This window comes from Asparagus officinalis, chromosome 10 (genome assembly GCF_001876935.1).
Source record: "Asparagus officinalis chromosome 10, Aspof.V1, whole genome shotgun sequence".
Taxonomy (NCBI): Eukaryota; Viridiplantae; Streptophyta; class Magnoliopsida; order Asparagales; family Asparagaceae; genus Asparagus; species Asparagus officinalis.
In genome coordinates this window covers 5,125,901-5,150,478 of record NC_033803.1, presented here as the reverse complement: position 1 = coordinate 5,150,478, position 24,578 = coordinate 5,125,901, and the positions used below count along the sequence as shown (strand labels likewise).

General features: G+C 36.9%; 1 protein-coding gene across 1 annotated transcript; it reads left to right on the top strand.

Annotated features, from left to right (window-relative positions):
* On the top strand, positions 4,606-23,800 carry LOC109825906 (cytochrome P450 85A1-like). Its single transcript, XM_020392819.1, has 9 exons — positions 4,606-4,796; positions 7,811-8,132; positions 19,201-19,350; positions 19,540-19,788; positions 19,860-19,946; positions 20,043-20,121; positions 20,258-20,352; positions 20,485-20,603; positions 23,559-23,800. Exons 1-9 carry the CDS (start codon positions 4,606-4,608, stop codon positions 23,644-23,646), a joined length of 1,380 nt encoding a protein of 459 aa, XP_020248408.1. The 3' UTR covers positions 23,647-23,800.

Here is a 24,578-nt window from a genome sequence, read left to right as displayed (position 1 = left end):
TGACTGTCTTAATTTTTCAGAGGGAATCCTGCCTATAAAATATCTGGGGATGCCACTTATTTCAAAAAGGCTTTCATGGCTTGATTGCTCTCCCCTCATCAACAAGATATCAGATCAGTTTCAAAATTGGCAAAATACAAGGACTTTGTCTTACGCTGGGAGATTGCAAATGATAAAATCAGTCATTTTGGGTATTCAAATTTTCTGGACAAGTAATTTTATCCTTCCTGTTAAGGTGCTTGAAAGGATTGATAGCATGTGTATTCAAATTTTCTGGACAAGTAATTTTATCCTTCCTGTTAAGGTGCTTGAAAGGATTGATAGCATGTGCTCTAATTTCCTTTGGGGCCACAAAATCCACTTGGTATCTTGGAGCTCTGTTTGTCAAGATATAAAGCATGGGGGCTTGGGTTTATTCTCAGCTAAACTCTGGAATTATGCAACAACAGCTAAATTACTTTGGATGATACACCTTAAAAAAGATATTCTTTGGATTAAGTGGGTGCACGGCACATATCTGAGGCAAACTAATATATGGCAGATATAGTCCAAAGAATGTGACTCATGGATGTGGAAACAACTCCTAAAAGCTAGAAACATGATGAGGGAAAAGATGAGAAGTGTTAATAACCTATTGAATGCAATTAATAGTTGCTGTGTCAACGGCAATATCAGCATTTCACTGATTTACAGAGTTCTTTTTCAGCAGCAGGCTACTTTGTTTGAAGGATCAGAGACTATATGGGGGGTGGGGTGGCATTACCCCAAACATTCTTTCATCCTGTGGTTAGCTTCTCTTTCCAGGTTACTCACACAAGAAAGACTGTGTAAATTGAGAGTGTTAAGCTCAAATCAGTGCATATTGTGCTCAAGTGATAACCAAACAGAAACCTATCAACATATCTTCTTTGACTGTCAATATTCTACGTATGTGTGGAGAAAAGTAATGGAATGGCTGAAATTTAACTGGCAGTCTTGTAGTTGGAACCAGATTTACAATTGGTATAACAGGAATTTGAGGGGAAAAGGCTTCAAAAAGAAGTTGAAGAGAATTGCTCTGTCAGTATCTGTTTGTGACGCCCCTGGGTTCACACAAGGCTGCAGTCCTTGGTGAAATCAAGAATGTCAAACTTGCCATGCACCACACCGTGCAATAACATGTTTCACCATCACAATTCTATCACTCTAGTAGAGTCAATAACAGGTGTAGGTACAAAAAGCAAGTAAAAGATAATATAAGAGATAACTGATGAAATGATAGGGATCGAAATACTATTTCATCATCCAACATACAGAAAATACAAAGACAATGTCTGAAATGAAAATACTGAGGTTCTCAACAAACCTCAAATACAACAAGTCTGAATGAAGGATATAAGGCATACAACCTTTACAACATCTATGGTATAGTCCTCAAATGTATAATACCAATTACAGTGGAGCCCAAAGAAATTATTACATAGCTAAAAATGTAAAGCTGAACACTAAAGTGGTCCACTATCAACCTGCGGCTCTCCGTGCTCCTGGCTCGTGACCTGAAAGGGGGAGGGACAACGAGCGTCAAAGCGCTAGCGAGTAACATCACAACCAACCCCAAGGGAAAGGGCTTGTTGTATAAGAAAATACAGTTAATATATAATAGATCTAAAATCATTGGTCTTGCTAAAGAGGGTTTTAGTAGTTAGAAATTTACAACACGAGAATAGGTATGTCAAGCGAAATAATCCAGACAAGGAAACCCTCATGTATATACCTTATATCTCAAATTGTAAACCCCTAATCGCCAAACCCGAGGTTCTAATATAGGAACAATAATAAATGAAATACAACAAATCTCAGAACACAAGCGCAGTACCATATCATAGCCTACATGAATGTCATGTCAAAATCATGTCGTGAACTTCTGTGAGAAGGTCATATGCAGGGTTAAGAACTGTGTCCGAAACAGGAACTATATAAGGTAGTTTCCAACTCATAGAATAAGTGGCAAATAGCCCACACGAGGACTGAAATGGATTATAGTCCAACACGAGGACTGAAATAGATTATAGTCCAACACGAGGACTTCTATGGATTATAGTCCAACACGAGGACTGTGAAATAGTGGAAATATCGCTATGATGTATATAGAGAAGTCTACTTATATCAATCCACACTCGAACAGTGTATAAGTCCCCAAATCATACCCTCAGGTCATCTATCATGCATGAATACATAGTAAGACTTCAAACCAGAGTCAAATAACAGGCCAAAACTTCGAACATGGACAAACAGACAGAATCAGACAGACTGTGCGGCGGTCGACCGGACCGGTCGACCGCGCTCTGACACGAGGCATTTCGGTCGACCGCCAGGGCGCCGCGGTCGACCGTCGCGGCAGATCAGTAAAATCACGAAAAATAAACCTTTAAAACTTTGCCACCAAGATTCCATAAATGTATAAACATGATTTACTCATCGTTAACAATAAAAACAGGGTTTTTACTCCTTTCCTAGGTATTTTCAGATCTAGATCTGTTAACAGGAAACGTTGGTGAGTTTTTAAAACAGATAAAATCCCAAATCCATATTCTATGCCACAATACTCTATTAGCTATTCTAAAATACGAATTTGGCTCCATAAAAACCAATAAAAACTCAGTTCTTGACATGAAAACGAAAGGGGTGGGGGTTGGGCGAGAAATTACTCGCCTTGGGTGTTGACGGAAGCCCTAGATCTGCAGGAGGTTGATTCTCTACGCTGCCAATCCAAGATCCCGCTGAAAAGATCCTCCAGATCTCCTCCTAAGCACCAAATCCAGCTAGGGTTTGAGATTTGAAAGATGGGGGCTAGGGTTTTGAGCCTGAGGTGAAGAGAGGCTCTCCTGGGTTGAGTTGGTATAAATACTAACTCCCTAACCCGACCCGAAACCCAAAAGACCCGAAACAAAACCGCAAAGAAAACAAAACCTGGAAGCTCTCTGACCGCTGTGCGGTCGACCGCGTCGGTCGACCGCGCAGCACAAAAATGCCTGCTGCTGGGCATTTCACACGCTGGCCATAACACTCGATTTCTCTCACTTAAAATCACTTGTTGGGTTCTCAAACACAGATAATTACACTCATATGACATATATATGTGTATATATATGATTATTCATCACAAGGAAAATATTTACTATTAATAATTCACACAAATTTATTGTAGAAATTTTTGGGGTTTTACACTGTTTATCTCCTATGGCAAGAGAGAAATCAAAGAATTTTTCAGCAGAAAGCTCGAGGGCCTGAATAGCTTTTCCGTGCGGTGAAGATATGTATATACACAAAGATTTTGAATGAAAATATACCACATCATATGAAAGATTTCATTGAGAGTTTGTAAAGGTTTGTTGACTGGGGTGATATAACCAGTTTTAGTTTTCTTGTAACTGGATGTGCACATTCATTTCTATATTTGGTGATGAATAAAGTTTTCATTCATTGACCAAAAAAAACACATGACTCAGTTTCTCAAGTGAAAAACCACGTCAGCAGGGAGAGACCACTTTTCTTTATTTACAAACAATTATTACCCTGAACTTCTCGTCCCTTTTTTCTTATAAACCAGTAAATCATACTCCCTCTTCCTCCTCTCTCTACTCAATCGACCCTTATCTCTTACGTCGCCACCTCCACCATTGCATCATTATTTTTTTATGGTCATAGACTCATAGCTTCTCCTATGCTATTGTTCCTCTTTCATCACTAATCCTTCTTCTTCCATAACCGTCGTTGCATTCTTTAAAGGTCATCTCTTTTTGGCTAAAATGACCATCTCTTAAAGTCACGATGAAGTTAATACTTAACAGTTAAAGTTGATATTTAAACTTTTAAAATTAATATTTTAGTTTTATAGTTAGCACAAAAAGTCTAAAGTAACATTTAACTTTAGAAATTAATATGAGCCTTTTTTTATAAGTTTGGCATGTTATTTAATTTGTTGATCTCAGTTTTTTGTTTAAGTTTGATGCGTTGTTTTGTTAGCCTTAAATTTTTTTTGGACAGATATAGGTGGAAGGAGAAGGAAAGAGGAGAAACAAGGTCTCCTGCGTAACTACTCCTTTTTCCTCAATCATCTCTTGTCTTTCATCCACAACTGTGCGTAACTTGCAGTTTTTTCCGAATTTATAAAGTACTTAAGGAGGTTATCTCAAAAAAAAAGACAGTATAAGGGGTTTAGTAAAATTTATCATTTGTTTATTTGTTAGAATATAAAATTATGGTCGCCGCTGCACTTTCTTAGTTAGAACTTAGTAGATCGAGGAATATTTAATGAGGTAAACTCACGATCCATGCATCTAAAAACGGATTAAACCCCAAATAAAATAAAATAAAATAAATACTACTACTTAACTCCTAAGAATACCTAGTACTCAAACGACTGGTTTTTTTATTTTTATTTTTAAAGTTGGCTAAATCTCCATTTTTTATCTCTATTTTTGAAAAAAAAATGAAAATTCTTCCGGGTTAATTAATATATAACTTCTTAGATCAAGGCCTATAAATACACACGGACTTTTGAGAACACAGAACAAGTAATCTCATTTCTAGCTTAAAGAGAGGTGATCGAGTTGCGAGAGCTTAATGGCTTTATTAGAAGTGATTCTTGGTTTGGGTTTGGGTTTTTTGTTCATTTTTTGTGCACTCTTGAATTGGAATGAGATGAGATATAGGAAGGAGGGGTTGCCTCCAGGCACCATGGGGTGGCCAATATTAGGAGAGTCAATTAAGTTTATTTGGCAAGGGCCAGACTTCATGAAGAATCGGACGTCTAGGTGAGATTTTTTTTTTAACTACAATAATCTTTTGCAAATTTGTTTGGTAAATAGACTGTATTAATATTAAGATGTTGCGTGCAACATTTGCAACAGGAAATCAACTTCAAATTTGTTGTTTGCATACCTGCAATTATATTGCGAAAAATATATTTCTGATGCAAGTTCAATGTTTGGTTGTTGTTGGTAAAATTGTGTATTTATGACACAACTTGGAAAGTTGTTGTCCACCTCATCAATTTCACTTGTATACTTTTCTTTGTTTGTTTTTGATTCCATTGGAATCATAAATTGCTTGTTTGGTTTGCAAATGTAACATTAATTGTTTGTTTGGAAAGTGTAAAAAGTGGTCCCTACTCAAATGATCATATTGGTTGAAATTATTTTTTATTATTTTTTTCTAACTTCAATGTCAGCTTTCTCCTAAAATCATGTTTTTTTTAATGAAATCACTTTACAAGCCACATCAGCATATGAAATCACTTTACACTATTTTCACAACTACAAACAAACAATTGAAAGTGATGAAAGCTGACATTGAGGCCCACTTTTTTACACTTTCCATCCTTTTACATGGTAAAAACATACAACCAAACAGCCTTAGTGTGCAGCCACTACGTAATTTAATTTCCGTATAAGGAAACTTGCGTCTAAGTGGTTTCCTATGTGGATTTAAAAGATTTATCAGATGAGTTAAACTTATTTCTATTTTTCAAGTTTCTTTTTTAATTTCTTAGCTTTTCCTCTTAGAGGGTGTTTGGTTCAATTTCTAGAAATTATAGGAAATGTTTTCCACCTAAAATATGATTTCCTTGTATTTCTTAAAAAAATTATAGGAAAAGTTTTGAGAAATCAAAAAGTACCAATTTTCTTGTTTTTTGTAATTTGGTTGTTTGGTTCAAAACAAAAAAATAGCTCATAACTTTATAGAAAATAACAAGATTTGGTAGGTTTTTAATTAAATATGGTATGTGTCAGATTTCTGGTGATTTCCTCTCATTTTGAGAGGAAATTACTTTTTGTAAAATTTGGTAGGTTTTGATATTTTATAGAAAATATTTCTGTAATTTTTTTGTTGAACCAAACACAATTTACAGAAATCTCTGAAAAACTCTTAATTACAAATTTGTCATTGTCAGATGTTTTGAGAAGAGTTTTCTCAAAAAGTGTGCAACCAAACAGCCCCTTACCATATTGATCATAGCATTTGTTGCAGGTTCCTTTCTTTATGATACAAACCCATTTAGAATGAGTTAATTGGATGGTCGATCACTATATTTATCCCTTAATTGGATGCTTATATCTACATTTTAATTGTTTGGAAAGCTAGTCATGTAATTAAGTACTAATTGGATCGTTAATCATTTCTAATATTTTTCATTAGTTATATAACGGATTGTAGTGATGTGACATAAAAAATATTGACCATTTGACATAACAGACTTTGTCCTATGTGTGACATCTTGATCACTTTTGGAAATAAAAAATTTATCAATATTGAGAACTTTTATTGGGTAACTATATTCGATTTGCCATTTTATTCTTGAAAATATCATGACACATTGAGAATGTTGTATTTCTTAAAATGAAGAAAAATATAGAGCTTAAATTAACATAAAAAGGTAATAGTGACTAGCGATCCAATTAGTATCTAATTACATGATCGATCCTTAAAGTAAATAAAACATATGTATGACCGTCCAATGACGAGGAGATAAATATAGTGACAATTAGTAAATACAGTGACAATTAGTCCAATTAGCCCAATTAAAGCCAAACAATGCATTTTATAAATTTGGTTGCTCTACTTAATTATCCTTGCAATTCTATCTTTATCCAACCAAACAGTCCCTAGAACGGATGAAATATAACTTTGATTAAAATTATAGTCATATGTAGTGTTAGAATATAATTATAACATTGATTATGTTGGAACAGATGCGATAAAAATAACAATAAAGTGAAGATCGAAAGATTTACATGGTTCACTAATGTTGTGTTAGCTACGTCCACGAGCAGAGAGAGATATTTTATTATATGTGAGACTATAAAATACAAGTTACATCAAAAGGAGTTTATATAGCACTCCAGAAAATCCTAGGCGCTAAATAACAGGGCCCAAGTAATAAAACCAAATACAGAACCTGATGTATACCGTGGACTTTCGAGGCGCTGGCCCCCCCCCCCCCCAGCCAAGGGCGCGCCGCCCCCTGGACCCTTGGCTCACTGACCAGGAAGCGAGACCCCTGTGCTGGGTTATTCGTAGTACGACTAGATTGATGAGCTGACATAAGAAGTCGATGGATTCAAGGCATCTCAACATATTAAAATTATAGTCATCTGAAGTGTTAGAATATAATTATAATCATCAACACCTCAACACTCATAACAGCTTTAGAGGTTTAGTGTAGTGGCAAGGTTATTTGACATTGTATCATAGTCACTCAAGTTCAAATTTTATACAGACCACAAATTTCTAACTAGATTGGAAAAAAAAAAGATTTTGGTTTTTTTAATCTTATATAGAGTAATGATTAACAATATTGTTAATCATTACTAATGAGTCCAGATTTTGGCCATTGAAAGCGGCCTCAACCTATAAAATTATAACCCTCTATCTTCATCACAACTTTGAAGATTAAGTATGGCCGTAAGCTTCTTTGACATAAAGTAACATTATTTTGTTTTTCCTTTTTTTTGCCATTTTTTATTTTACCTTTTTTACTTAGAATATTTGATGCCTTTACTACATTCTGAGCACTAGTGTATAGTGGAAAGTGAGTGTCTCATTTAAACGAGTTAATGTTTCTTGAAGTAATGTCAACGAGACATCTCTCCCTAAATTACTCTCACGTTGTAAGGGAGGAAAGCATGGGGTCATTTTCCTTCAACTTTTATCAAAATAATGACTAATTAGATTGAACCCGCGAGTAATACGAGAGAGTACAGTCTAATTAAGTACCGAGCTAGTGAAAAAGTAGTGATCTAATTACGTAAAAATTGTTTGTTTACAGGTATGGGCCTTTGTTTAAGTCACATCTACTGGGAAGTCCAACGGTTGTGTGCGCGGATCCGGAACTCAATAGATACATCCTGACGAATGAAAAGAAGGGGTTTTTACCTGGATACCCAAAGTTCATGATGGATTTATGGGGGGAGAAGACCCTCGCAGCCCTGAGCGGCCCAGATCACAAGACCATGAAGACTTCAATTCTTGGTCATGTTGGCCCTTCAATGGTCAGAGTCCAGCTGCTGCCTAAGGTTGATCAGTTTGTGAGATCCTACCTCAGCAACTGGAATAACAAGATCATAGACCTCCAAAAGAAGACAAAGGAGGTGAGAATTAAAGCAAGCAGATAAGTATATAATTCTAAAGAGAAGAAAATGGCTGTGAACTGACAGCTCATTTTACAAAATGGGCTGTCAACCCACTGTCATGTAATTAAGCCATGTTAGTTTCGTAGTAAAATAATTCAGTATTAAATCAATAACCGAAATCAAATTGAATAAAATATGCCTGAAAAGAACTGTTAGGAAAAACACTTTTAGAAGAAGCACTTTTGAAAAGGACTTTTAGAATTGCTGGAGTGAGGTACGTCAAGTGACGAATCTCCTTAAGACAAATTACGCCCACTGCTATGGTGCTTACAGGATGATCGAACGTTGTCTCCCAAGATACAACACTCCTTCATAGCTTCGGAGAAGCACTTCTACAAAGCTGTACTAGCGAACCAAAGCTAATTGTGCCTTCCACCACTTGACCGGAAAGGAAACCGAATGGAAGAAGAACGAACACAAAATTCAGATCTCTCTTAAACACATTGGATTTGATTCAATGTTAAGTTGTTTCTAGGAATGAGATTTTTGGTTCCTTTTATAGGAACTAGGTGTCTTTTGAAAAACATCCCTTCATCAAAGGACGCACCCATTCAGAATAAAAAAGTGACTGTTCGGATTCAAACAGACACAACTCAACCGAACAGTTGCGACTCTTCGTGATTAGATGCGCCCATTAAACTTTAGTTTTGGTCCATCTTCCGACTTGAATATCTCATTGATTTAGAAACCGATTTGGACAAGTGAGTATACCAGATCCATTGCCTTTGAATGAAGAACACATTCAAACTCACTCCCATCCATTTCGGACAGTGGGACCCACCAAAACATTTGGCTCAATTTACCCAAAATTTACTTGGAAAAATTCAAGTTTCCCAAACAATCCCCCACATGAATAAAGATTCAAGAAAATTGACTAACTACAAAACTGACTCTATTGTGAAAAGCACTTTAGGAAAGCAGCCACATCAGGATAGGTGAACTAGGTCTTTGAACATTCCTTAGTGAAACCTTATCAGACTTACTAGACCAATCAGTGAACTAAGTCTTGAACTGTCAGTCGTAGATGTAAGCCAAGTCAACAAGTTTCACGTAACAACTTCCCAAAATCGGCTTTGGTTCTCGGTTGTGTCCATTTTGGCTGTGAACATTCTTGGTTTCAGAAAGTGTCTTTAGAGAATCACAGCCTCCATAAAGATTCCCAAAGAGCCGGCCCTCAGCTCTACACTTACATAGGTGATCGTCCTATAAAGAGTAGCCTACTCTACTCCACTTGTTTTTGAAAACAAGTTATAAGCATCATTAAAAGCTTTACGCTTATCCTAAACCCATTTGTAGGCCGCACTTGGTGCACCATAGGAATAGGATGGAGACTGTAGGCGTCTAAAATTGTCTACGAGAGCCCGCACGAAACTCGAAGCAATGAATGGGCGAGTCAAGAAGATTCGTCAAACCAACTCGTGCGCGTCGGTCAACGCGCGCACGTCAATCAACTCGTGCGTGCCGGTCAACGCACGCACGTCAATCAACGCGTGCGCGTCAGTCAAACACGTGCACGTCAAACCAACTCGTGCGCGCCGATCAAACGCGTGCACGTCAACCAACTCGTGCGCGCCGGTCAGCGCGCGTACGTCCGGTCAACGCGCGTACGTCAAATCATCTCATGCGCGTCGGTCAACGAGTGCACGTCAAACCAACTCGTGCGCGCCGGTCAACGCACGCACGTCAATCAGCCCGCGCGCATCGATCAGCACGCGTATGTTAACCAACGCGCGTTCGACGATCGGTCTCGCGACGAAGCACACAAGTCAACAAATCTATCGAATACGCGACAAGAACAAGTCCCGGAAGAAAGAAACCAAAAAAGGGAAAAAAGTCGGCGAACCCGCGCTAAGCGCAGGACGGAATGATCCGACCCGCGCAAGCGCGGGTCGGATCAATCCGACCTGCGCGAGCGCGGGTCAGATAGTTCTGTTGCGCAGTCTAAAGTCCCAAAACACGTTTTGACAGTTTTAAATTGGTTTTTTGCAGGGTTTATCGGTTCCAGGGGTTCTTAACTGACTTGAGATCATCTCTAAACGTTGTTAGGCTGCTGTTGACTGAAGATAGAGCCAAATCCCTTGTTCTTATCCAAATAACCGCATTTTGAGGCCTATAAATATGAGCCAAAGGCCTCCATTTTCTAGGGCGATTGATTATCAAGACGAGGAGGTGCTGCCGGATTGTGGAGTCAAAGGAGCACGAATTTCAGCGAGGGTTGACAGATCTTGGCGAGTTCTTCGGCATAAAGAAGGAGAGTTCGAGAGATCCGACGCCCGTTCCCGTCCCTCGTACGTCCGTTCCTTGAGATTAGGCTTAGTCTTAATCTCGAGAAGAGCCCTGATTTCGCTTTGTTGATTTCAGGACTTCAAGCAAATACCCCCTTGGTGAGGTAGAATCTCTGCCCAATTTTCCATCACCCGGATCTGATTCGCGGTCGTCCACGGATTAACCCCGGCACCGGCAAAGACCCCACGCAAGCAAGAGCCGATAAACGGATCTTGTGTTTATTTTCAAGAAAGTTGTAATCTTTTGTTCTTTTGTTATTTGAATTCATTTGTAACGCTTAAAGTTTAATGAAATCAATGACTAAGGTAACTTTTTACCCCCGGCACCGGCAAAGAACCCACGCAAGCAAGAGCCGATAAACGGATCTTGTGTTTATTTTCAAGAAAGTTGTAATCTTTTTCTTTTGTTATTTATCATAATCAGTTTTTCCCTTTAAACTTAGTACGTGAGATCTCCAGTCGCTAAGGAGTGTTTCCATTAAGTCGACTCAGTATGGTTAGGCTTTTTGCCCCATTCCCCTCGATGCGCAGCTTATACGCTCTCCACTTAAACCTTTAGTAAACGGATCCGCTAAGTTATCTTTTGATGCCACAAAGTCAATGGAGATAATGCCATTCGAGGGCAGCTGCTTAACCATGTTGTATCTGCGACGAATATGTCGAGACTTACCGTTATACACAAAATTTTGTGCCCTTTGAATCGTTGTTTGGTTGTCACAATGAATGCATATTGCGTGCACAGGCTTAGGCCATAATGGAATATCCTCGAGGAATTGTCGAAGCCACTCTGCTTCTTCCCCAGCTTTATCTAATGCAATAAACTCTAACTCCATCGTGGAACGAGCTATGCGTGTTTGTTTCTAGGATTTCTAAGATACAACCGCACCTTCGAGAGTAAAGACATATCCACTAGTTGATTTTGATTCCTTGGAATCCGTAATCCAGTTAGCATCGCTATACCCTTCAAGTACAGGTGGATAATTTTCATATCTCAATGCATAATCCTTTGTATTCTTCAAGTAGCCTATTACTCTTAGTAAGGCAGACCAATGATCTTTACTGGGATTACTAGTGTACCTACTTAGTTTACTTACAGCGTAAGCAATATCTGGCCTTGTGTCAGTTCATTAGGTACATTAGACTCCCAATGATCTGTGAATACTCCAGTTTCCTCGTTGCAACTCCTGTATTCTTACGAAGGTGAATGTGAGGGAGGAAAGGATTTGTGTTTTCTTTGATCCTAAATTCTTTTAATCTTTCTAACATCTTGTCTATGTAATGTGACTGAGATAGAAAGATTACATATGGTGTTCTACTAATTTTAATGCCTAAAATTACGTCAGCAATACCCATGTCCTTCATATCAAAATTTTTTATTAGCATTTGTTTGGTGGACTTAATGACTTCATCATTAGTCCTAAGAATCAGCATGTCATCTAGGTATAGACAGAAAATAGCGCATGTCTCTCCAACTGTCTTAGTGTAAACACACTTGTCGCATTCATTTATAGTGAATCCATCATTGATCATGACACTGTCAAACTTCTCGTGCCACTGTTTTGGAGCTTGTTTCAGCCCATATAAGGACTTAACCAATCTGCACACATTATGCTCTTGGCCTTTAGCTTGGAACCCTTCTGGTTATTCCATGTAAATTTTTTTGTTCAATTCACCATTTAGAAACATAGTCTTCACGTTCATTTGATGTATTTGCAGATTGTGTAGAGCAGCAATTGCAATTAACATCCAAATGGATGTTATCCTCGTTACAGGTGAATATGTAATAAAGTAATCAAGACCTTCCTTTTGTCAGTATCCCTTTACTACCAACCTAGCCTTGTATTTCTCAATCGATCCATCAGATTTTAATTTTTATTTGAAAATACACTTACTCTTGAGTGGTTTACTCCCTAGTGGTAAGTCAACCAACTCCTAAGTATGGTTACTTAGAATGGACTCGATTATGCTGTTTACAGTTTCTTTCCATATTTGTGCTTCTGGTGTAGACATAGCCTCTTTGAATGTTTGAGGTTCACTCTCGAGCGCATATACTATGAAGTCTGGACCAAAAGATTTAGAGACTTTCATTCTCTTACTCCTTCTAGGTTCAACTTCCTCATTGTATGTTGGTTCATTGGGACTATCATCCCTGAACGCAATTTCATGTGTTCTTTTCCCAGAAGTCTTTCGAATAGGATGGAGACTGTAGGCGTCTAAAATTGTCTACGAGAGCCCGCACGAAACTCGAAGCAATGAATGGGCGAGTCAAGAAGATTCGTCAAACCAACTCGTGCGCGTCGGTCAAACGCGTGCACGTCAATCAACTCGTGCGCGCCAGTCAACGCGCGCACGTCAACCAACTCGTCGTGCGCGCCGGTCAATGCGCGCACGTCAAATCATCTCGTGCGCGCCGGTCAACGCGCGCACGTCAAATCATTTCGTGCGCGTCGGTCAACGCGCGCACGTCAACCAACTCGTGCGCGCCAGTCAACGAGTGCACGTCAAATCACCTCGTGCGCGCCAGTCAACGCGCGCACGTCAATCAGCCCGCGCGCATCGATCAGCACGCGTATATTAACCAACGCGCGTTCGACGATCGGTCTCGCGACGAAGCATACAAATCAACAAATCTATCGAATACGCGACAAGAACAAATCCCGGAAGAAAGAAACCAAAAAAGGGAAAAAGTCGGCGAACCCGCGCTAAGCGCAGGACGGGATGATCCGACCCGCGCGAGCGCGGGTCAGATGATTCGCGCGGGTCGGATGATTCCGACCCGCGCATGCGCGGGTCGGATGTTTCCGACCCGCGCAAGCGCGGGTCGGATTATTCCGACCCGCGCGAGCGCGGGTCAGATTGTTCTGCCGCGCAGTCTAATGTCCCAAACACGTTTTGACGGTTTTTAATTGGTTTTTTGCAGGGTTTATCGGTTCCAGGGGTTCTTAACTGACTTGAGATCATCCTCAAACGTGGTTAGGCTGCTGTTGACTAAAGATAGAGCCAAATCCCTTGTTCTTATCCAAATAACCGCATTTTGAGGCCTATAAATATGAGCCAAAGGCCTCCATTTTCTGGATCTGGAATTTTATCAAGAGGACGAGGTGCTGCTGGATTGGAGAGTGAAGGAGCACGAAATTTCAGCAAAGGACAGCGAGATCCCGGCGAACTTCAGCACAAAGGAGAAGCCGTTCGAAGGATCTGAAGCCCGTACGTCCGTTCCTTGAGATTAGGCTTTGTCTTAATCTCGAGAAGAGCCCTGATTTCGCTTTGTCGATTTCAGGACTTCAAGCAAATACCCCCTTGGTGAGGTAGAAGCTCTGCCCAATCTTCCATCAACCGGATCTGATTCGCGGTCGTCCACGGATTAACCCCGGCACCGGCAAAGAACCCACGCAAGCAAGAGCCGATAAACGGATCTTGTATTTATTTTCAAGAAAGTTGTAATCTTTTGTTCTTTTGTTATTTGAATTCATTTGTAACGCTTAAAGTTTAATGAAATCAATGACTAAGGTGACTTTCGACGGAAACAGAGACAAGCTCCTAAGTGCTTACTCCTCGAGCCAATCATAATCAGTTTTTCCCTTTAAACTTAGTACGTGAGATCTCCAGTCGCTAAGGAGTGTTTCCATTAAGTCGACTCAGTATGGTTAGGCTTTTTGCCCCATTCCCCTCGATGCGCAGCTTATACGCTCTCCACTTAAACCTTTAGTAAACGGATCCGCTAAGTTATCTTTTGATGCCACAAAGTCAATGGAGATAATGCCATTCGAGGGCAGCTGCTTAACCATGTTGTATCTGCGACGAATATGTCGAGACTTACCGTTATACACAAAATTTTGTGCCCTTTGAATCGTTGTTTGGTTGTCACAATGAATGCATATTGCGTGCACAGGCTTAGGCCATAATGGAATATCCTCGAGGAATTGTCGAAGCCACTCTGCTTCTTCCCCAGCTTTATCTAATGCAGTAAACTCCGACTCCTTCGTGGAATGAGCTATGCATGTTTGTTTTGAGGATTTCCAAGATACAGCCGCACCTCCGAGAGTAAAGACATATCCACTAGGTGATTTCGATTCCTCGGGATCCGCAATCTAGTTAGCATTGTTATACCCTTCAAGTATAGTTGGATACTTCCCATATCTCAATGCATAATCCTTGGTGCTCTTCAAGTAGCCTACTACTCTTAGTAAGACAGACCAATGATCTTTACCAGGATTACTAGTGTGCCTACTTAGTTTACTTACAGCGTAAGTAATATCCGGTCTTGTGTAGTTCATTAGGTACATTAGACTCCCGATGATCTGTGAATACTCTAGTTGCCTCGTTGAAACTCCTGTATTCTTGCAAAGGTGAATGTGAGGAAGGAAATGATTTGTTTTTCTTTTGATCACAAATTCTTTGAATCTTTCTAACATCTTGTCTATGCAATGTGACTGAGATATAAAGATTACATGCGGTATTCTACTAATTTTAATGCCTAAAATTGCATCAGCAACACCCATGTCTTTCATATCAAAATCGTTGATTAGCATTTGTTTGGTGGACTTAATGACTTCATCATTAGGCATAAGAATCAGCATGTCGTCTACGTATAGACAGACAATAACACATTCATTTATAGTGAATCCATCATTGATCATGACACTATCAAACTTCTCATGCCACTGTTTTGGTGCTTGTTTCAGCTCGTATAAAAACTTAACCAATCTGCACACCTTGTGCTCTTGGCCTTTAGCTTGGAACCCTTCTAGTTGTTCCATGTAAATTCCTTTGTTCAATTCACCATTTAGAAACGCAGTCTTCATGTCCATTTGATGTATTTGTAGATTGTACAGAGCATCAATTACAATTAACATCCAAATGGATGTTATTCTCATTACAGGTGAATATATATCGAAGTAATCAAGTCCTTCCTTTTGTCGATATTCCTTTGCTACCAACCTAGCCTTGTATTTCTCAATAGATCCATCGCATTGTAATTTTCGTTTGAAAATGCACTTACTCCCGAGTGGTTTACTCCCTGGTGATAAGTCAACCAACTCCCAAGTATGGTTACTTAGAATGGACTCGATTTCACTGTTTACAGCTTCTTTCCACATTTGTGCTTCTAGTGTAGACATAGCCTCTTTGAACGTTTGAGGTTCACTCTCGAGTGCATATGCTATGAAGTCTGGACCAAAAGATTTAGATACTTTCATTCTCTTACTCCTTCTTAGTTCAACTTCCTCATTGTTTGTTGGTTCATTGGAACTTTCATCCCTGAACGTAGTTTCGTGTGTTCTTTTCCCAGAAGTCTCACTATTATCCCTCTTATAAGAAAATATATCTTCAAAGAACACAACTTCCCTTGACTCAATAATCATGTTCACATGAATATCAGGGATCTCTAATTTATGTACCAAAAACCTGTAGGTACTGCTATTCAATCTACAGTTTTTGTTCCCAACTTGGTCTTCTTAGGTAGTGATGTTGGCACCTTTGCAAGGCACCGCCACATTTTGAGATAATGGTAGGAAGGAGACCTTCTATGCCATAACTTAAATGGTATAAGACCGAGTTTCTTGTGGGGTACCCTATTCAGGATATGATTAACGGTAAGCAGCACTTCCCCTTACAAGTTTTGTGGTGCTCTAGAACTTACAAGCATGGCATTAACAAAGTTATGTTCTTCCTCTCAGCAATCCGATTTTGCTAAGGTGTATAAGGTGCTGTAGTTTGGTGGATGATACAAAAGTTAGCACACAACTCATTAAACTCTGTCGATTCATATTCTCTTCCTCGATCGGATTTGAGAATCGTAATATATTTGGTTAGTTTATTTTCCACTTCAGGTTTATATGTCTTGAACATATCAATCACCTCGTCTTTACTGTTTAGAAGATACACATAACAATATCTAGTGTAGTCATCGATAAAAGTAATGAAATACTTTTTCCCGCCTCTCGTAGGCGCAAACTTCAAGTCGTATAGGTCATTGTGAATCAACCCTAAAGGTTTAGTGTTACATTCAATTGAATGAAACGACCTCTTAGCATACTTTGCTTCTACACATGTTTTGCACTTATGTATTTCATCCAGGTTAAGTCTTGGAATATGTCCTAGATTGGACAAGTTCCTTAAGGACTTATAATTGACGTGCCCTATCCTGACATGCCACAAAAAAAAAGACTAAAGCAAATAAACAGAAGACTCTTCTTTATTATTAATCATTTTTGGGTACAAGTACAGGGACTTCTTGTCCACAACAACAACATTTTCCTTAAAAAGATCATCCAACAAGTAACCCTTGCCCACATAAACCCTACCCTTAGTGAGTACAAATTTGTCAGATTCAAAAACCATTTTGAAGCCCTTCTCACTCAACACTGAGCCTGGTACCAGGTTCTTTCGGATATCTAGAACATGCAGCACATCGTTCAGAGTCAAATCCTTTTCGAAAGTCCACTTCAAAATCACCTTGCCCTTTCCCTCAACCTTAGAAGATGCTGAGTTTCCCATAAAGAGATTCTTTTTATGTTCCAACTTCTGGTACTCAGTAAACAACATTCTGTCCGAGCACGTGTTTGGTTGCTCCAGTATCGACCCACCAATCTTTGTAATTGGTTGTCAGGTTCACTTCTGAAACAACAGCAGAGAGGTTCATGTTAGCTATTCAGAGGAGATGTGGTCAGTCATATTGGCATGTGGCTGATTTTTGTTCTTCGGATGGTTGCGACACTCGTTCACCTTATGTCCAGGATTGTTGCACACAAAGAAAGTACCCTTGAAGTGTTTTGTGCCTTCCTGGTTCTTGCCCTTGTTTCCCAAGGGTTTCTCATTCCTCTTCCATTTCTTGAAATTATTGGAATTGGAGCCCTTCCCCTTGGATTCTTCAACCATATTTGCTTTTGCCTCATAGGAGTTCTTGGAACCCCTCTTATCAGCTGAGCGATTGTCCTCTTCGATCCGAAGATGGACTATGAGATCCTCCAGACTCATCTCCTTACACTTGTGCTTCAGATAGTTCTTGAAATCTTTCCATCCAGGAGGTAGCTTCTCAATAATAGCTGCAACCTGAAAAGATTCAGACAAGGTCATACCTTCAGCCTCAATCTCAGAATGAGTTGGATCTCCTGGACTTGGCTGATCACATCCTTTGCATTCACCATCTTGTACTCCAGAAATCGTCTCACGACGAACTTCTTCGTACCAGCATCCTCAGTTTTGTACTTCTTGTCGAGACTTGCCCGAGTTCATTAGCCGTCTTGAATGGACTATACACATTGTACAATGTATTTTCCAATGCATTCAGGACATAGTTTCAGCAAAGGAAGTCTCCATTTTTCCATGCATCGACCACCAGAACGCTATTCTTGTCAGCGGTATCTAGTGCTGGACATTCCTCTTGTAGAAATTTGGTCAGGTTCAACGTGGTCAGATAAAAGAATATCTTTTACTGCCAATGCTTGAAGTCCTTCCCACCAAACTTTTCTGGCTTGTCATGCTTCGTCACCAGAAACAGTCCAAACACTATAGTCTGACTTGGAATAGTCATTATTCCTTGATTTCCTCCTTCTTGAGGGGTAAACATTTTTCTACACATGCACAAAATTAATTAGTAATTAAAATAAAATTATGGGTCTCCTGTTTGATTAAGAGAGATCAAAGATTAGTGATCAAGATCTCGGTAGAAACAAAAATAATTACTGAATATAATCAGATGAAATAAAATTTTAATTTGTCTTAAGATTGTTAGTTTCGTAGTAAAATAATTTAGTATTAAATCAATAACCGAAATCAAATTGAATAAAATATTCCTGGAAAGAACTGTTAGGAAAAGCACTTTTGAAAAGGACTTTTAGAATTACTGGAGTGAGGTACGTCAAGTGACAAATCTCCTTAAGACAAATTACACCCCCTGCAATGGTGCTTACAGGATGATCGGATGTTGTCTTGTCTCCCAAGATACAACACTCATTCACAGCTTCAGAGAAGCACTTTTGCAAAGTTGTACTAGCGAATCAAAGCTAAATGTGTCTTCCACCACTTGACCGGAAAGGAAAACGAATGGAAGAAGAACGAACACAAAATTCAGATCTCTCTTAAACACACTGGATTTGATTCAATGTCGAGTTGTTTTTGGGAATGAGATTTTGGGTTACTTTTATAGAGACTAGGTGTCTTTTGAAGACATTCCTTCACCAAAGGACCCACCCATTCAGAATAAAAAGAAGTGATTGTTCGGGTTCGAACAGACACAACTCAACCGAACAGTTGCGATTCTTCGTGATTAGATGTGCTCATTAAACTTTAGTTTTGGTCCATCTTCCGACTTGAATATCTCATTCATTCGGAAACCGATTTGGACAAGTGAGTATACCAGATTCCTTGCCTTTGAATGAAGAACGTGTTCAAACTCAATCTCATCCATTTCGGATAGTAGGACCCACCAAAAAGTTTGGCTCAATTTACCCAAAAATTCACTTAGAAAAATCCAAGTTTCCCCAACAAGCCGCACACCGATATGACTAGCAGGGGGGCTCACATGGCAGTGGATTGGCAGCCCATTTTTACAAAATGAGATGTCAACTCATATACGTTATTATGGACACGGGCGAAAGAAGAGAAAATAGTGGCCATGTTTTTAATTTCAAGTACTACTAGTGAATAAAAGCCTGATTAAATTCATGTTTAAACTTCATTCAGTTTTCGCCAGATATATATTAATTTCACATTTCTTATGGTTTCCCCCAACAATTCAGATGGCATTTCTGTTAATGCTGAAGCAAATAGCTAACACTGAAACTAGTCCATTTGATGAGGCCATCAAAATCGAGCTCTTTCAGCTTTTTATCGGAGTGTACTCGTTGCCCATCGAGCTACCAGGCACCAAGTATTATCACGCAGTTAAGGTAAAATTTTCGTCCATTCGTCGTCGCTAAATTTTTGATAGTTATGGTTGGTATAAGCCCCTCCAGTTATGGAAACCAGATGTCTTCATGGATAAAAATTACTGTATGAATAAAATATCAAATATTCAAATTAAAAAAAAGATAGTCAATTAGTTTCTCGTTCATTCTTGACAAATTCTCTTTTTCCAGGCACGGAAGAAAATAACACGCATGTTCACGGAGATTATTGAGGAGAGAAGGTCTTCTCCGAGCTTGCACCAGGACATGTTGGATCACTTATTACGGAGTGACGAAGGATCGAAAGCAAAAATAACCAACAATGAGGTCATCGATTTGGCCATCGCTGTGATGTATGCAGGTTATGATTCTGTTTCCATGACTTCGATGCTGGCTGTAAAGTATCTCCATGACCACCCAAAAGCGCTTGAAGCTCTCAGGGTACGTAGTTAGAATTAATTGAACGTTGAGATGAAATGCCTTTTTTCCGTTGACTTGTTTTCCATTTACAGAATGAACATCTTGAGATCAGAAAAGGGAAGTTGCCTGAGGATGCAGTCAACTGGAGCGACTACAAGTCCATGAACTTCACTCGTGCAGTAAGCAGATGACACTCAAATTTTGAGCTTTTACAGGTTTGAAAGCAGTTTATATGTTTCTGCAAAACTTATGGATTGATTTTCTGTGTATTGTAGGTAATCTTTGAGACTTTGAGAATAAGTTCGCTTGTTAATGGAGTTTTAAGGAAAACAACTCAAGACATAGAAATGAGAGGTTGGTTCTCATATTTGGCGGCAGGATCGATAATTGGCAAATGTGTACTCAGCGGAGATAAAAATTCAGTATTTAGTAATTTTTTCTTCAGAACAAAAACCAATGCTTAGCGCAAACTCTAATTTTTTTTCCCCAGGATTTGTGATTCCTAAAGGCTGGAAAATCTTTCTGTATTTCGCGGAGATCAACGATGACCCTGAATCTTCATCTTTCAATCCATGGAAGTGGATGGTAAGTTTGCATGAAGTAGACTAATAGAATCATGATTTCTATAAATAAAATTAAAGAAAAAAATCTATTTTTTTTCTCCTCGCAATAATAATACCCAAATCGTTGACTGCATCGTTTCACGTCCAAATGAAGGATAACAACTCGGAGTCGCATCAGCTAGTATTCGGGGGCGGCAACAGACTCTGCCCGGGGAAGGAATTGGGCCTGGCCGAGATTTGTACATTTCTTCACTACTTTGTTACCAGATACAGGTACACATGCATCATTCTTACATTTACGTAGCCGTATAGATACTCGGAGTTATATATATACTAGTTTTTACACACGTGCAATGCACGTGATTTAATACCATGAGTATTTTTGGCAGTTTGTGCTCATTTTTTTCTTTAAACTCTTACATCTCGATTATTTTGTTATGTTTGTTTAAATGAGATACACCCAATTTAAATTTTCATGTTGATATTTGAATTGACAAAAAACAAATATAATTTAAAAATAATTTGAATTTTCATATTATTTTTGACCGATATGAAACTAAGCTTTATTTGAGAAAGTATAGCATTGCAAAGTGAAAAATATTAAAATAGTGTTATACAAGGAAGGTGAATATTTAAAACCAATATGGCAAAATGATTGATTTAAAGTATGTTAAAACGATGCAAAAGAGAATATGAAGTTTATTCCTAATCATTGATAGACTTCATAAAAAAATATAAATTAAAGATTAATGCTAACTCTAGTATACTTTTATATGATAAAAACATCCACATAAGAATATAAAAGTACTGAAAAAAATTCATGAAACTCCCTTCTAAAGATTCCTAATTTCACTCAAAATAATTAAACTATTCTATAAAATATTCATAAAATATTGTTTTTATTTCTTCTATTTTATTTTTTATTGAGTTAAGATCAATCCTTCTTCAGGTTTATCATTTATCATTTCTCGGACAATTCTAGAGTATTGTCTTCATCATCTACATCAATTGTGACATCAGGCTAATTTCTCTATCCCTGTTATTTTTCATAAAGATCTAAACTAAATACCTGCATTATTCATTACCAATTTCTCTTAGATTATAATATTAATATTTAATTTGAAGAACACAGTATGGAATTTATGAATACTTACTAATTTTTCTTATGTCTTTCAAGGAGATTTTTTCTTTGATTAGGATAAAGTTAATAATTTTTTTTAATGTAACTCATTCAGTGGTTCATTAATAGATATGTCTTATGTTAATGCCAATTCAAGTGATTTATTGACGTTTTCTTAATTTTAGATTTATTCCCATCACTTTCTCATTTGAAATGGAAATAACTCAATTCTTTTAAAGTTATCTCTAAATATTCTAATACTTTCTCCATATGTAATTTCTAATGGAAATAACTCAATTCTTTTAAAGTTATCTCTAAATATTCTAATACTTTCTCCATATGTAATTTCTTGTATTCTTTTACCCTATAAATATTATTAACGTCAAAGATTAAAGTTTCTAAATTAAAATCAATTAATGCTAAGGTATAATATTATAGTGTTTTATCATTTCTATGGATTTAAACATCTATCAATTAATGTTACGAATGTATTTTGGCTACCCCAACTTATTACTAAAATTATATGAAATTATTTTAATTTATATGGTGCTGATAATTTTTAATCTATAATATTTTTAAAAATTTTATCCATTAATTAGATGTTTTTAATCAATTCTTATTGTTTTTGTTTACCAGTATCAACTTAGACTATTCTTAGATGCTGAAAATGGATAGTAAATCCCAAAATTAGAAAAATTAATATATATATATATATATCTATATATATATATATATATATATATATATATATATAAATACCATAACAATTACACTTTCTTTGCCAAGTTTTAAAATTTTAACCCATTTTTTGTGGTTTGCAACTTTGAGGGTGTGATTTATAATTTTTAAAATTTTGAAAGAGTTTTTAAAAAAAATTACTTTTAAGTTTGGTTAGTTGTAATTCTATGTTTCATGTGTTGGTGGTAATTTTTTAATGTTAGTATATTTCTTGTAACTCTAAAATTTTGAGGGTGTCTTTGGCAATTATTAAAACTATAGATTAATTTTAAAAAATATTAAATTTTTAGCGGTCTACCAAATCGACGAATTTGATGTGTGCTAGTTAAAAATTTTAAAAATTAAGAGTTTTTTTACGATTTTTAAATTTTTAAGGAGTTTTTTAAATTTTGAGGTTAATTTTGGCAAATTTTAATTTTTTTAGGTGTCTAAGGGTAATATCTTGAATTTATCTTATTTTATTTATAAATTTTAGATTTTAGGGTGGCTTTTTATAATTTGAACTTTTGAAGGTGTTTCTATATTTTTGAGATATTGAGGGTGTTAATTAAAAATTTAAATTTAAATGTCAAAAATTTTAGTGTGTATCGATGGTAACTCTTGAATTCATCCGTGTTGTTTGTAAGTTTTAAATTTTAGAATTTTAATGTGCTTGTCTGTAATTTAACTTTTGAGGGTGTTTCTATAATTTTTGAGACATTGAGGTGTTAACTGTAAAATTTAATTTTTTGCAAACGATGTTAATTTTTTAATTTCATGTTTTTTATTTTAAGTTTTGAGATATTTGGATGAGTTTTATAATTTTGAACTTTTTAGGGCTTTTCTGCAATTTTAAACATTTTTATGGTTTTTCAATACTTCATGTATTATAATATGTTATCTATTTGTAATTTCTTTATCTAACAAACTAATATCATTTTTATGTTTTATGTATTTATTAATATTAGTTTTTTAAATTGTTAAGCTAAACATGGTTCCATAGGATTAGGATAAGATTATAATTATGATTAGGATAGATTAAGATATAAATAAAATATTCAAAATAGTGAAGGGTAATATTGACCATTGAAAATTAGAATTTGATTATGATAAGATAGTTCAAACTATAAAGGGTATATTTGTCTAAAAAAGTTTTTCCGAACTCGTGGCTTTTAAAGGGAGTATGATATATATATATATATATATATATATATATATATATATATATATATATATATATATATATATATATATATATATATTAAATATATTATATATATATTATATATATATATATATATATATATATATATATATATATATATATATAACACAAGTTTTTGCAGTATAATTATTTATTGTTCTCTAAGTACTATCTGTTTAATGTGCAGATGGGAAGAGGTTGGAGGAAATGTGATAATGAAATATCCAAGAATTCATGCACCCAACGGGCTACACATCCGCGTTTGGGACTACTGAACTCTTTAGATATAAAACATAATAAATGTTTGAGGACTGCTATTAATTTTTATACTTCTAGTTCTTGGGTTTGTTATAGTTTCGCTGGGAAAAGATTGAGTTTTCGTTATTTATTTGATTGTTGAACTGCATTTATCTATTGTGTGATTGGTTTGTGAACACTTATTATTGTAATTTTCCTTTTTAGTACCTTATACAAGTTAGCGTACCGGTTTGCTTTGTTTCTTTGTTCCTTTTTCTTTTTCCTTTTTTTAATCAAACAAGATTATTCAATGTGGTTTTTTTTAATCATTGGGTCATTGATGTAGCGGAAGCGTAATAAAAAAAAATAACTACTCATTCTTGTACGAGCAAAACGGTACAAACCCTAGAAACCCTAAGAATAGAAAACCTCTGAAATTAATAATAACCTATGTAAAGAGTTCACAAATTCATTCCCCTTATATAGGGTGTAAAACAATGCAAAAGTACTAAAATAACCTTTCTTAGAACAATTAAACTTCCTAAAATAAAAAAACGTTACATAAAAACTAAATTGAACCAAAACTCTTTGATGCGCAGGTTGAGCCTAAAGATGAATTCCCTTGAACCTGAAACTCGGTCGAAATGGCAAAGCCATTCGACTTGTAGAGTACTTCTCTAGCTTTCCAAAAACATATAATAAGAGTGATTCTATAGAGGGAATCAAAAGTTATGGTTTGTGGAAGTTGCACGTCGAAATCTGGCCGAAAATCATACTCTTTTCTTAGATCGTCCGAGCTTCGCACGATCTGATTTCTCCCAAAAGCCATCAGCAATGTCCTTCGCATCAGTCACACACCCAAAACACCCCCATCCATTTATTTTTAAACTCATCATCTCTGTCTATTTGTGTTTACTATATTTGATGAAAAGTATATTCCGAAAGTGTTTTCTAAGGGGGGGGGGGGGGC

Excerpts from the sequence above, each read along its gene's own strand:
- LOC109825906 (XM_020392819.1), top strand. The coding sequence starts at position 4,606 with ATGGCTTTATTAGAAGTGATTCTTGGTTTGGGTTTGGGTTTTTTGTTC. Across the intron at positions 4,797-7,810 it reads ATGAAGAATCGGACGTCTAG|GTATGGGCCTTTGTTTAAGT; the intron begins GTGAGATTTTTT and ends GTTTGTTTACAG. Across the intron at positions 8,133-19,200 it reads TCCAAAAGAAGACAAAGGAG|ATGGCATTTCTGTTAATGCT; the intron begins GTGAGAATTAAA and ends CCAACAATTCAG.